Here is a 14,409-nt window from a genome sequence, read left to right on the forward strand (position 1 = left end):
TCAATTGTCCCCGAGTTCAATCCCGGGTGAAGTCACTTAGCTATTGGTTGAAATACTTCCAATTAGAAGACAATGCAAAAAGTTGAAGCAACGCTTTTTTTATAGTTTCTGGTAACCACGTTTCACGCAGCATACTTTGTTCTTCATATTTGATTGTACCACTGTGCGCCAGTCCCTACGTCGTTCACTGTACTGTTACAGCACGCACCCAATAAAACTGTTCTTTAGCTCTATGTTTACATGAGCCGGTGGGGATGTTCTCATACCGGCAGTAGCGAATCGAATACGTTCGTCGTATCAGGATGGCGTGCAAATACATCTACAACATCAATCAGAACCTTGTCGATGGCTTCGTAGTTCAACGACGAGTAGTTTTGTGTTGGATCGGTCGCTGCTGTGGGAAGACCGATCTGAGTACCGGTACCCTGCTTGATTCTGCACACAAGGCACGTTTTGTACGGCACACGCGTTGTTTGATCTACGAAGTGCTCCCAGGGCGACTGTTTGGGTACATTTCACTTGCAGCCGCCCCTCTATAGCTCTGAATACCATCGCACCAGTATGGAATTGAATGGCGATTACATGATTTGAACTTGAATATATTCGGATATCTCTTTGGTGATTTCACCGTTGAAATGAAATCATTGGTGAAATCATAAAGTGAAACCTGCATCGTTGAAAACATTGGTGATTCATTAGTAGCTTTTTGGGTGTTGAAAAGGCAAGGTCAATCACCGATGAAATCACCGGTGGGTGTCTACCGAACTGACACTAATTGCGTTGCAGGAATCGCCGGTGCTTTCACCGGTGACTTGGATAAGGTTTTTCTTACGTTTAAGGTCAGTGGTGTTGGCCAATCAAAACTGTCTGAAAGGGTACCAAGGGGTTAGGTCGTTGTGGGAGTGGACAATTAATGGGCAGGTTGGTAAATTTGTGGCGAGAAGCTCTGGCACTTCACGTTAATTGTATACAAAGGTTATGCTTCGAAGTATCATTTTATGAGTGGAATCAGTTTTTCGTCATCAAATCTACCAATACCTTTTATGTGACCATGTCGATGTATTGAGGCGTAGATGTTGTAGCATATATGATCGTCATTATTCTGCTTTTGCTCGAATTTTTCCAATTATGCCCGATTCGTTGAACTGATCACAAACCACGTCGAGACTTTTGATTGGCTAATTATTGCAGCCGAATTCGCACAAGCAGAATGCGCGCAATCGAGTCCGTCATCGGTCGCCATGCCAACTCCCACACTGTCATGCACTGCTTGTATGGTACTTCTTTCTGGGGATTGAGAAGAGCGAGGTGGCGACGATCTATCGGAAGGACGAACGCACGATATCGAACTGGATCTAGCGGCACAACGAAACAGGAACGTACGAAAGGAAGCACACTGCACCGTCGATAATGTTCACCCAACTCGAAAAGGACTGGCTCATTGCTCACTTTCAGTCGCACCCCCTTGCGTTCCTTGACGAAACCAATGCAGCTTTTGCCTGTGCATTCCACAAGTCCATCAATGTGTCCCACGTTTGGACCATCATAGATGAGTATGGTATGACGTGGAAAGTGTTGGAACGTCGGGTCGTACAAATCAATCAACAAGGCAAATGCCGTTTTGTGAACGAGCTCGACACCACCACTTGGAGACGAAGGAATCTTGTGTTCCTTGACGAAGTTAGCTTTGATAATCGAGGCATGCTTTGAAAGCGCGGGTACTCGATGAAAGGCGACAAGATCATTTTTCGTGCCGAATTTACCCGGAAATCACGAGTTTTCTTGCTTGGCTTTATTGGCGCAGACGGCATACTGGACTACTACGACACGGAGGGGACATTCTACCGGGAAACATTTTTTCGGTGCTGCCGTTTGTTCGCGCACTCTGGGCATGTGGCGATGTTCCCCGGGCGCAACTCGGTGTGGGTTCTCGATGGAGCCAAAATTCATTGCCATCCTGATATTGTGCTGCACCTCCGTCAACTCGGAATTGTGCCATTGTTCCTGCCAGCGTAGTGCCCATTTTACAATCCCATCGAGTACCTCTTCGGTTACCTGAAGAAGGCGTTTCAGCGACATTACTCTGAATCCCACACCGAGAGGAACTTAATAGTATTTGTCGTTCACATCATGTGCAAGTTGAAGTTGATCGACATGTCAAAGGTATTTACTCATTGCGGTTGGCTCCCATCTGGCCAATTTGATCCATGCAAAGGCCTCCAACACAACAAATGTTGACCACGATTTTGCTTTAGAAGACACGGAATAGATTCTAACATTCTTAGTTGTAATTCATTGATAATTCAAGACTTTATGTGAATTACTAGTATTGATCTTCACGTAAATTAAATCCTAAATTGCCAACGTCAAGGGTGATTTGCCCCAACGAAACATCCTCGACGTTTTCCATTTCGTTAATACCACCTGGGGCCACTTCGAGGTCTGAAACTGCGCCAGGTCGCCTTCCATGGAACCGAGAACGTCACGCTTAGACACCATCGACTGCTGAAACAACTTGAGTCTTTGCGCAACGATTTCTACGGCGGTTGTCAGTTGTGCTAGCTCGATGAGAACACCGTCAACAACATCAACAACAGTTCTGGTGTTGCGGTGGAAACCCTCCATCCTGCTTTGATGCTCGGACGACTTGGGCCTCAGTCGGGCAAGTACGTGCGGTGGCGGCATTTGTTGTACACATCACTCCCAAGCAGGAAAGGGGGCTTGACAATCTATGAGACCCAAATGGGATGCTCATCTTCCCATGTGTTGTCCCACTTGGCATACAACTTGGGTATGAACGCTTGGATGATGGCTTCATTGGGTGCTCCAGAACAATCTTGGTTTTGTGGAAACAATGCACGTCACATTGAACTCTGCAAACTGGTCCTTGGTGACCATCTCGTTGCCATACTTGTAGATGGACAGGGAGACCCTTGAATGGCGCACTCTAGCCAGCCATTCGTTCATTTTGGACTCGCTCTCAACTTTCTTGACATGCGTCTCGTGTTTCATCGAGAAGATTCGTTCAAAGAGCGTTTCGTTGACTTGGTCATCGAGGTAAGTCCACCCACCCTCCTCGGTTCGCTCGGGGCGCACCTTGGGTATATCCCCTTGTCCATATTTTAAATAAATTACAAAAAAGAGAAACGATTACCACTGTGTATATTATTACAACACTGCATGGCCGTACTTCTTAATTCCTACGACTAACCCTTTGAAGTAGGATGTGCCCGAGGTACCCGATGAAAACTACCAGCTGCGCCACAGACATTCGTCCAAGAACGGAGGTAACAGATCTGACAATCTGACACCACACCTCGCATGGTCTTGATAAGTCGCTTGACTTGATTTTCCCATAGACATTCGATGCGTTGGGTGTGGGCACCAGAGGTGGGGTCAACGAAGTTGTCAGTGTGATTCACGCACTGGTGCCTATACCTCATGTCTTGAAGGTCTCTGTTGTTGGCAAAAGTATGGACTTCGTTCGTGGACACGTACGACTTGTCCGACATAATCAGAGTTCCGGGTCGTATGTGTTTCTTGATCAACGCTAATAGCGTCGGTTTCGTGCGGTCCTCGCCGACCAATATGCCGAACCACCGTTTGGTTGCCCGATCGACACCACCAAAGAGCCAACGGTCTGGGTAAACTTCACCACGGCCGTACTTTGACTTCTTCTTCGATTTCGATGACGTGTCCTTCACCGCCAATCTAGGGCCGCAAAAAAACAGTTTAGATGAATAAATTTTTTAAAGCAATACAGCATGTTGAACATGTTGTTGAGTGACTCATCGGGTACGTTGAGGTATGCGGCGTTCACTTTGGTGATCAACTCGTCCACAGTGTAGGCTGGCATCTTCTGCTGCAACGTTTGTAGGCGCCCATGGCTTGCGCTGGCACGCACAACGTCAGGGTCCAAGGCGATTCCATGAGGCGTGTCGTGTTGGACAACAATGAGTTGGTAGGTTTGTGGGAACTTTTCAAAAATGCTGGGGAACACTCGATTAAGGAGCACGTCTTTGTACGTACATTTCGTCACCGCTATGAACTTTGTCTCCAACGTTCCTGCCTCGCGCCGGTGGCTGCGCCGCTGTGCGGCGACTTGTTCAACGAAGGGCCAAATACCAAGTTTGCCGTCAAACTGGTTCCGTCGACGACCCGCGGCCGTGCAACTGCAGTCAAGAACATGACACTTGGAACGAAACGTTTGTTCTTGGTCGACAACTTAGGAACTTCCTCCCATGGTGCAAGGTAACATTTGCTCTTGACCTTGCGCAGGTAGAACCATTTCTCGTCCAAGAAAACTCGGTCCATCATGACGTCGAAAATGAGAGAGCCGGAGACGACATCGGTGAAGGCGAGCGCGTATTGCTTTCTTGTTTGCATATTTTCGGCAACGGTTTCAACGACGAGTGTTTGCGGACAATGATGCCAGCGGCGAAGCAGTCGTGTATAGATTTTGGAATATCCAAGGCTTCTGCCATGGTGCGGAAATCCATCGTTTGTGTTGGATGCAGCTTTGAAACTCGTTCTTGCAAGGTCAAAATGTCCTCTGACTTTCTTTGTTGCGATGGCGTAGGTTGGAACGACAGGTCGGCTTGTCCACGGGTCAGACATGCTGTATGGTGCGCTCGGTCACATTGTAAGCCTCAGCTTGTTTCTTAACAACTCCATAGCGTGGCTTTCCGTTGGTGCTGTTATGCAGCATAACAGCATATATAGCGATCTTCTCGTTTTCATGGAGGCGGCGAAACTTCATGCGAGACCGACGTATATATTTTTCAAATGAAAAGTGCAAGGACATTCAAATTCGTGTATCTTGTGAGCCATCATGCCAATCTTGGTCATTTGACCGCCATTCGATTCGCCTTGCTTTCAATTATTTGTTTTGGTCAATCACAGCTCTTTACAAAAATCTACTGATTTTTGATCCAACTGTGAAAAAATCACGACAATATAAAACCGGACAGATGTAGTATATATTTGTGAGCAATTAAGATGCATAAAAATTGGTTAGCAATTGACGAATAATTAATTGTAGAATTTTACCTTCATTTCTCTTGCAAGCATTTCGGCCGAGCAAATATCTCGGCAATAGTTGTACCAATTGCACGCGGTGTCCGCCGACACTCCTTCCTAATCCATGACAGTCTTGGCTGGCTTGTGCGAAGCCCACGCGTATAACAGACGCAAGAGCGTCGTTAGTGGTAACTTCGACTTCGCAAAGAACGAGCCAGCGCGGATGCTCTTTTCGACGGCGGGCGGCGCGGGGCTTCATCTGGCATCTCCAGCGCAAACCGTTCTCTGTCTTCGACAGCATCATATTCTTTGCGCAGGTAGGACACGCCATTGAACCCTCCAGAAGACCAACTTGACGTCTCCACAGCGTACAAGTATCTTCCGAAGCGGTGACCTCAAGGATAATTCAGTACGTGAACCCATCCTGTGCCGACAAGTCGTACATCGCGGGTCAGTGCTGACCAGGGGTTGTACTTATTTCCCATTCATTTGACTGTTATTTTTGTTGTTTCCGCAGAGATGAAGCCAATAGCAGGTGTTGTAGTTTTTCGTCATTGCTAACTACAGTACTTGTGACGTGCGGATGTGGAGTGCCTGAACATACAGTGGAACTCATCAATTAATACAGGTACTCGGTTGTGTTTTAATTCTCATTGGGCAAAAATGTGGACAAGGCGATATACCCAAGGTGCGCCTCGCTTGGAGAGTCCCTGGCACTTGGACTTGAACTTGGTAAACAGTTTCGTCTGAATGGCACTCCACGACGTCCCACCTCACACATACATCCGTAGTTTAACAGCAGACGTGTTCCGCTGACAAATCGTGTTCTTAACCAAAGGTTCAACTCGAAGACCAATCGTGCTTCTGACTCTTCGTGGGATTGCTGGGATGAGCTATGGAACGCCCTCGTTTCTGGAGGGGTAGTCTGTCATGTCTGGCGGTGATTGGTTTTGCATTGTGCCCAGAAAGCAAACTGGTGTCGTCGGTGTGCGTGTTATACCACGAAGTCGATTTTCTTAGGTTTAATTGGCTGTTGTTTAGCCAATCAGCGACTTGCAATTTCAGATTGACCAATGGTGCGATTCGTGATCGGTTCACTCAGTGTGATTCGATTGAAGGGGGTCCGGAAATTTGTATCGAATCAATACATGGAGAATCTTTGCTCCGCATTGCGTAGCCCTCACCTCACCTCAAGGCAATAATACTTCATGTACTTCGAAGTAAAAAATAACGTGACCAACGAGGTTGTTGCACACCACGGAATAAAAACGACATTTTGACGAAAAACCCCCAATTATGTTTTCGAGTGCGTTATGATATAAAATGTTGCCTAAACGCACACGTTTAACTATAAAAACGTAATTAAACGGTGTTCCAAGGTGGTTTTCGCGACATGACTGAGACCGTGCCAAAATGTGCGACCAATCATGACAGATGTACCGTATAGTGTATATGTATTGCGACAGGTGATATTTCACAACCAGCCGACACTCGTACTCAAAATTTTATTAATCCATTGCGTCATACAAATTTGAAGTATATTCAACATGCTCACAAGTAAATATCAGTTATTACAAGAAAATTATCAGTTATTACAGGAGTCGCAATAGATTAATCCGTCGCAATGCATATACAGTATACGGTAATGGTAAGTTCTGAGTGTCAACAATTTCGTATTTTCTCAAAACTTTATTCGCAAAATAATGGGTGTCACATACTATTAATATTACTACTGACTGTACTGTACTCGTGGCGCGGATTGTAGATCCAACGACGACGATGGTTGGTGTCTGTGAATGGGGTACAAAGTACAGGGACAACATGCATGCTCCCGTGCGAAGCGGCGGCAATGTTCCAAGGCGATTCGATTGGCACATGAGTACTGTACAGTACTCCTTCCTCCTCGACAGGAGCAATATTTTACTGACGACACTGTGGACGGGCTGTGACCGATGCAACTCGTCGATGTCGATGGTGGGCTTGGCCCACCACACATACACATCCGTCTCCATGTCCTAATGCTCCCAATATGCTCATTCGTAGTTGCTGTTCATCGTAGCTCAAGTGCCATGTAACCATGGTGGATGCGCTGGGACGAATCGTTCCATGCAGACGACGAGGAATCACATGATTGCCTTATCATTCTACGACTATGTTTACCGGTAACGTTATTTAGTCTAGGTCACTCATCGCGCTTCTTCTTCTTTTTGGGGGCAGGGTCAGGTTTGGTCACGGCGTCGTTTGAGAAGAGCTTGGACACTTCGAGCCCGGACGTGAACGCTTGGTTGAACATGACGCGCTGCTGAAACGCCGACAGGAATGGCATGAACATGGCGATAAACAGCACCGGTCCAAAGATGATCCACCCCACAGACCGATCGAACAGCGCGGCGATGGTTTCGATCATCGCGTGGCGGAACCCAAGCCGGACAATGGCTATCTGTAGCACCCAGTACGCCACGAGCAGCACGATGAGGGCGATCTCGACGATCGTGCGGAGGTTGAAGTACAGCAGGGCGGCAATGAGCCCCGCGAGCCCCGCAAACGTGAGGTGGAACTTGAGTTTCCTCAAGCGTTTCTGCTTGAACGTCATCTTCTTGGCGACGCGGCCGGACGCGTACCCGGCGCATGCGAGGATGAGAAGCAGCACGACCAACGCCCCGAGGATTATGTATGGCTTCAACGCAAAGTCGTCGGCCACGGTCATGTTTTGCTCGGTGTAGGCCAGTCTGAACATCATTTGCAGGTACAGCCCCACGGCCACCAGCAGGAACCGCGTCTTGCGCACAAATTGAACCAACCGCGAGAACGGCGTCGAGTGCTCGAGGTACTCTAGCTCGTTGGCCCACCATCCGAGCCAGCTCTCGGACGAGTCGTTCTTGGTGGTGAGCCACTGCTGCCAATCGCTGTAGTCATCGATGCACTTGTCCCAGTCGAGCCCGCTCGGGTTGAAGAAGAATGGCGCCCACATCCACGTCGCGGCGATGAGCCACAGCGAGTAGCTCATGATGCCGTAGTTCTGGTTGGTTGGCAGAACACATGACTGGTAAAAGTTGGCATAACATCGCGTCTTCCACTCGTACGGGAGCGGCTCGACGTTGTTGTAAAAGTCCGCTTCGAGCATCCACGAGCAATTGCACCATGAGAACGTTCCGTAAGCATAAAACAAGAGCAGGAGAAACGACAGCTCCACGCCCCGGTAAAAGTGCGAAAACGCATAGAACCGAAACAGCTCGGCAAACTTTTCGTGCTTGATCGTAAACCCGCGACCGGTCGCGCGGTACTTGGCGCCGCCGTGGATCAGCGTCCGGTCAAAGTAGTTCATGCGGTTCCCCATCTGAAACGTAAAGAAGAGCGGCCCGAGCGTCATGCAGTTCCACAGGAGGTAGCTCATCCCATGGCGGAACCCCTGCTCGACCCCCACGACCGCGATCACGGGCACGACGAGGAGAAAGCCAAACTGGAGCGCCCACGACGTGTTCAGGACGCCGCTGATCCCCAGCCGACCAGCTTGGAGGTAGTACGCATCCAGCCCGCTCAGGGAAAAGTAGATTTTGCCGTAGATAAACACATACACACCGTACACGGTCAGTGTCTGCGTAAAGTACCACCCCAAGTTGCCGTAAAACCACGAATTCAGTCGGAAAAAGTCGAGCCGGTTTGCCATGCGCATGCAGTCGCGCGATGTGACACATTCGCCTGCCCCGGACGACAGTTTGGCTTCGAACAGGGCCAGCTGCTGCATGCCCACATCACGCCCCTTGCCCACTTGGATAAACTCTTCGTGGGTGACCCTTCCACCCCGAAGGGTCGTGTTGAAGCCGGCAAAGATGTCCTCCGACAAGTTGATCCCCCGCGACGACTTGGCCGTACCCCCAGTCCCCATGGCGAACATCTTGTCAAAAATGTCGGGGTGACCGTAGTGTTGGCGCACATGGAACAGCGCGAGCATGCGCTGACCCAGCGACACGAACGACAGCTCCTGGATCTGCATGAACGCCGCCAGGTTGGACACTCCCCCCGTGAACACGTACTCGCGGAACCCGATGATCGTGATGGGGTACGTGTTGTCCTTGCGCTGCTTGTCGTCGGACGTGGCGAGCAAGTTGGGCATCTTCAGACACTCTTCCAGGTAGTTGTCCTGGTTCATGTCAATGCACTGCAGCCACTCGCCGCGCGTAAAGATGATCGCGTGGTTCTGGTTCTCAGGCTTGCCTTCGCCGATGATCGGGTCTCCCGGCAGCTCCACGCGGTACACTTCCACGATCTTGTCGCCTTGCGCTCGAATGAGCACGGAAAAGTACTTGAGTGAGCCATCCTTGACCTTCTTTGGGCCATCCACGTACGCCACGCGAAGGCCTGGATGTTTCACGAGCAAGTAGTCAATGTCGAGTGCCTGCTGCTTCTGCTCGTCCTTCTGCTTGCCGTAGATCTGACATGTGCAAATGTAGCTAAACTTGAGCGCGACCATCTCGTCCAGCTTGAGGCACCGGCTGCACGCACACCCATGTAAATGCATGGCTTCGTTCTCGCCAATCTCGAGCCAATGGAGGAATCGAATCGCGTCTTCGTTGTACATCATGCCGCGCACGGTCCGCGCCAGCGTCTGGCCTCGATAGGACGCCCACAGCTGGACCTCTTCGGGGCACTTTTTGAGGGCGTCGGCGGCATCTCGCGCGTGAACCCGCTCGAGAAAGTTGTCCCATTCATGCGGGTTGATCGTCTGGAGATAGTACACCAACTTGATCGCGTCGTCGTTTTCGGTCGTGAGGTCCTTGAGCGAGTACAGCACGATCTCACTAAAGTACGGCGTCGAGATTGAAAAGGAATGCATCTGCCGGACGGGGCGTGCATCCGGCATGTCCATGAAGAGCGAGTTAGCGAAGAACCGGAGTCGCCGCTGGCCCTCATCCGACCGCGGCTCGGCGTCGACATTGTCCACCGTGAGCAGTTGATACGCCCTCGACACGATGTCCATCACGGCCTTGTCGTTCACAAGAGTCTGGAGCTGGCGGCTCGCGTACCGCTGTTCGTCGGCGGGGAAAAAGAACGAGTTGGGCTTGAGCGGTGTGTCGTTGAGGAGTTTCACCAAGTGTTCTTGCTTGGCCAGCAGTTTCTTCATCGAGTTGATCACGACTTCGACGTTGTCGACTACTGCGTACAACGAGCGCTGGAACTTGATGTTGGCGTCGGTGGACGACGCGGGCACGTCCAAAATAGACTTGAGCAGCTCGGCGCATTGGCTGCGCACGGCGTAGAGGCAGTTCAGGTTCAGCCCCTTGAGAATTTGGTGCTGGCACACCACCTCCTCGATAAACGCAAAGCACTGATCCACTTCCTTGTGCTGTTCCCCCAGGAGGATCTTGATCACTTGCGACGTAAATTTGTACGACCCGACCACCGCCTGCATCCTCAAGTCGTCTTTGAGCAGGCGGTCGGTCATCGACTGCTCAAACTTCTGGAGCGCCTTGTCCTTCTTCTTATCCAACACGAGGCGCTCGTACACAACGTAGCAGTCGGACACGATCTCCAACGACTCGTCCAGCTTGCCCGCGGTTAGAAACACGGGCTGGTACAGCCGCCGGTCGGGTGTTTCCTTGGCGTCGATGAGGTAGCTCAGCACGCTCAGCTCCCTGTCGCTCAGGACGTCCGCATCGCGCATACTGGAGAGGCAGCGGTTCCACGCCATCGCAAACGGAATCGTGCGTTCAAACTCGGCGCCCGTAACGCCGAACACTCCGTTTAGGGGGGTCGCCGCCTTGCCGGGGTCGATATCGCCCACGCTGGGCGTAGTGAACTGCTTGCAGTTGTCTCCAGGTATCGAGTTCTCTGGTCCCCCGCCAAGAAGGGTGCTGTACACTGCGGCCTTGATCGTGAGCGGCCGGTCGCCCTTGGAGTACTCGATCGTTTCAAAGATGCGTTGGGGTGGGGTGTCGACGTAGCTTTTCTTCTTCTTCTTCTTATTCGATCGATCGCTGCTGGCGTCGATGAGGTTGGACACGATCTTCTTGTTGAACACTTTGGGAATTTTCTTGAACGAGAGGCGGAGGATGCGGAACGACCGCAGCTCACCGATGCCGAGCGCAAACCCCTTGATGGACCCAAAGATGACTGACAGCAGCGCGTAAAAGATCTGCGCGTCGTACATAAACACAATGATCGCAGGTCCCCAGAGGAAACCAATGTACACGATGTTGTGGTACGACAACTGGATCATAAACTGCGACACTTGCAAGTACTTGACCGGGTCAGATAGCCAAATGAACACGGTCGTTTCCACAAGACTCTTGACCATAAACTGGTAGTTGAACGCCAACTTGCACGCAAACAAGAGCAGCCAAAAGCACATGTACCGGCAGTACGCGGCCGTCGGCACTGGCAGCGACCGCCCCACGAACCCCACACCACAGCACGAAAACATGCGATTTTGCAGCTCCCACACCACGAGGAGCGCAATGAAGGCGCACCCACCGAGGAAGATCAACGGTCCTTGGTCCGATCGCTTGAAATCCAAAAACGATGTGAGCAGCTTGGGCAGCGACGTCGACAGCGTCGCCACGTCCAAGCGACACGCGTCGCAGTTGAGTTTGCCGTCGCCGGCAGTGTTGATCACGGACAGCGCCGCGGCCTTCCACACGGGCATGCACGACGCCTGGTTGTACTGAATCGGCATGTACTTCTTCCTTCCGTCCTCGTCCATCAAGATGTACGTGGCCGTGCCCTTTTGGCCAAAGCATCGATCCAACACACTCAAGTAACAATCGCACCGCCCCGACAACAACTCGATGCACTCCTGGAACGGCACGTCCTGGAGCAGGCTTTTGAAGTCATCCGGGAGGTACTTGAACGTTTTGGACTTGTCAAAATTGACTACCCCCAAGCAAGTCGCGAGTTTCGGGTAGTTGCACGTGCCGTTGGTGAACCCGTCGTTCGGGCCCAGGATCACATCCACGAGGTCCGTGGCTACAAACTTGGGCTTGGGGTTGTAGTAGTACTTTGAAAAGACCTTGACTCCCGAGCCTAAGTCGGCGCCGTACATGATGGGGCTGTCCGGACATACAAGCACCATGTTGACCGCAAACCCGATCGTAGCAAACATCAAAAACAAGTGCGAGACAAAGATACGTCGAAACGACACGAGCGCGCGCACCCAGCTGCGGGTTTCCTTGAACGTCTTCTTGACCACGTTCGGGTTGCCCTTGTTGTTGGTGCTCGTGAACGCGTCGGCGATCGTGGCTTCGTTGTACTTGAGGCACGTTTTCGTCCAAAAGAACTCGTTGAAGTCGTCGTAGTTGCGGATGTCCGTGTGCGGGGCGCGAGCCCCCATCGGCGTCTTCTTGTCGTTGTCTTTCTTGACTTCGTTGTACATGGGGCGGATCACACTGGCCAAGAAGTGCCCCGGCGCCTTGGCCGTGCCCGCATTCGCTTGAGGCGCCAAGTTATGGAAGAGAAAGCACAGCAGCTCAGGCGTTTGCCGGAAGTTGCCGGCTTCACCCCAGATGAGGAAGAACAGCACAAGGTCGGCCAGCGGTTCGCTGAGAAACTTGGGCGGCTGCGAAATGTACTTGCACCACTTGGTGTAGTTGTCTAACAACCGGTCGTGCAAGTTCGACACAGCCTTTGCGACCAAGTCGGCCTCGTTCACGTCCGCCCCTGTGGCCATTTTGAGCGACGACGGGTTCGCGTACTCTTTGAAATTCGCCAGAAGCAGCACCAAGTGCTCCCGCTGGCAGTGGACGCTGCTTTCTTGAAAGCCAAACGCAGTGCGAAACTTGTCGAAGATGTCCCCGTACGTTGGAGAACTAGACCAAAACCACGTGAGAGACTGGCTACATGGCGATATGCCAGGCGTACTTGGTGAGCATGTGCATAATGCCGCGATATCGCACGGGCAAATTGTCCATTTCCAAGATGTTGAATTTTCCCGACGACTTTTTCAATACCGCGCCAGATACCGCCTTCCCTCGCTGGCCTTTGATCATCGTCACGTAACGCGACATCTTGTTGTTCAGACGAGTCGCTGCTTCCTGGTCCTCCATCGTAGTATACTTGAATGCAAGAACGCTCTCCATGATCTCTATAGCTTGGTCGAAGACGGCGTCAGCCCCGGCCTGGTTGCCTCCGTTTTGCATCGACACTGCCGAGTTGACCAACGCCATGGCATTGTCGCACAAGGCTTTTTGCCTTTGGAGGTCATTGAGCTGCTCGCTCGCCATGGATTACCAAGTAGCTTGTGCGGGCCACCACGTGCGGGCCTTTAAAGTCGAATGCAGGAGTCGTCTTGGGTGTTGTCCTTCCAAGAGCTATCCTTCGAAACTCGAAAACCAATGAAATCAGTCCTCCTTACAACCTGGCACAAGAATAAACCAGTTCACAATCGATCAGTGGGCGGATCCTTGAATCAAGCGAAACCCCCCATTTATAACGTTAGATATATATATTATATATATTCATAGGTTCCATGCGAACCTTCTCGCTCTCGAAAAGTGCAATCCGACTGACGGTGCGAAGCAACCGCGGGCGTCACCACCACCGATGCGTTCAAGGCTTCTACGCCACATAACACTCCCATAGAGACCAATCGCATGCGCGTCTCCCCATTACCCCGAGCACAAACATAAAGCTGTTGTTCTGTTGTGAAGTTACCTCGTTGTCTCATCTCTGTTCGTAGACACCAACCTACTTGCCTATTTTACGTATGAGCCTTGTTCTAGACGTTAACGTTAGCAAGATGTTTGCATGAGAAACCGAGACTGTATTAGACACTGCGGAGAGTACGCGGGTGGTATAACGTTAGTACGTATGTTGCCGCCACTTGCCCTGAGACCTTTCACATTCCCGAATTGTCATTGGGATATACCGGTATTGAAACCACGATCCCGCGGTTAACTGCCTCGCTAATAGTGGTTACTACAGTCTGCAATCGGTTAAGAGGTGAGGTGGAACGACTGTACAAAGTACCATATCAACACTCAAATTGAAGTGTTTCCTGAGAAAAACAACAGTGAAACTGTATTAATGATGTAGTACGTACTAATCAAAACAGAATTTGAAGTCCGCGGTGAAATGGACCACCCCAAAATTGAAAGACGCTGCTGCCTAACTCCGTGTATCGCGCTCTGGGCGTCGCCGCGACAGCGTACGTCGCGCACTATGTCAACATATCTGTGCCCGAGTGGGTTGTAGTCGACGTTCTATGCGTTCTTCTCGACGACCGCGGCCACTCGAACACCATCGAAATCACCCAGCCGCTGCAAGTCGCCGGCCAACTTGGATCTGGCAGCCGCAGACGAGTGGGCATGTGGGCCTCAGCAGCACGCCGTGGCATGAAGTTGGCCGGTGCGACATGCAGCGGCTGGGCGATTTCGATGTTCGAGTGACCGCGGTCGT

At 51.1% G+C, this 14,409-nt stretch overlaps 3 protein-coding genes across 3 annotated transcripts; 1 reads left to right on the forward strand and 2 right to left on the reverse strand.

The window, feature by feature from the left end:
• Positions 1–2,814: 2,814 nt before the first annotated feature.
• On the reverse strand, positions 2,815–4,386 carry H257_09999 (hypothetical protein; the record flags this gene model as incomplete). The annotated part of the gene is made up of 4 exons (XM_009836409.1): positions 2,815–3,110; positions 3,317–3,711; positions 3,762–4,017; positions 4,062–4,386. 4 exons carry the CDS (start codon positions 4,384–4,386, stop codon positions 2,815–2,817), a joined length of 1,272 nt encoding a protein of 423 aa, XP_009834711.1.
• Positions 4,387–7,050: 2,664 nt separating this feature from the next.
• Positions 7,051–13,334, reverse strand: H257_10000 (hypothetical protein). Its single transcript, XM_009836410.1, has 2 exons — positions 12,874–13,334; positions 7,051–12,821 (listed from the first exon to the last, which is right to left on the reverse strand). The coding sequence occupies exons 1-2, from the start codon at positions 13,233–13,235 to the stop codon at positions 7,202–7,204; spliced, it is 5,982 nt and encodes a 1,993-aa protein (XP_009834712.1). The 5' UTR covers positions 13,236–13,334; the 3' UTR covers positions 7,051–7,201.
• A 751-nt stretch (positions 13,335–14,085) lies between these two features.
• On the forward strand, positions 14,086–14,399 carry H257_10001 (hypothetical protein; the record flags this gene model as incomplete). Its single annotated transcript, XM_009836411.1, has 2 exons — positions 14,086–14,158; positions 14,206–14,399. The coding sequence occupies 2 exons, from the start codon at positions 14,086–14,088 to the stop codon at positions 14,397–14,399; spliced, it is 267 nt and encodes an 88-aa protein (XP_009834713.1).
• Between the last annotated feature and the right edge of the window lie 10 nt (positions 14,400–14,409).

Source organism: Aphanomyces astaci (genome assembly GCF_000520075.1).
Source record: "Aphanomyces astaci strain APO3 unplaced genomic scaffold supercont1.26, whole genome shotgun sequence".
NCBI lineage: Eukaryota > Oomycota > Saprolegniomycetes > Saprolegniales > Verrucalvaceae > Aphanomyces > Aphanomyces astaci.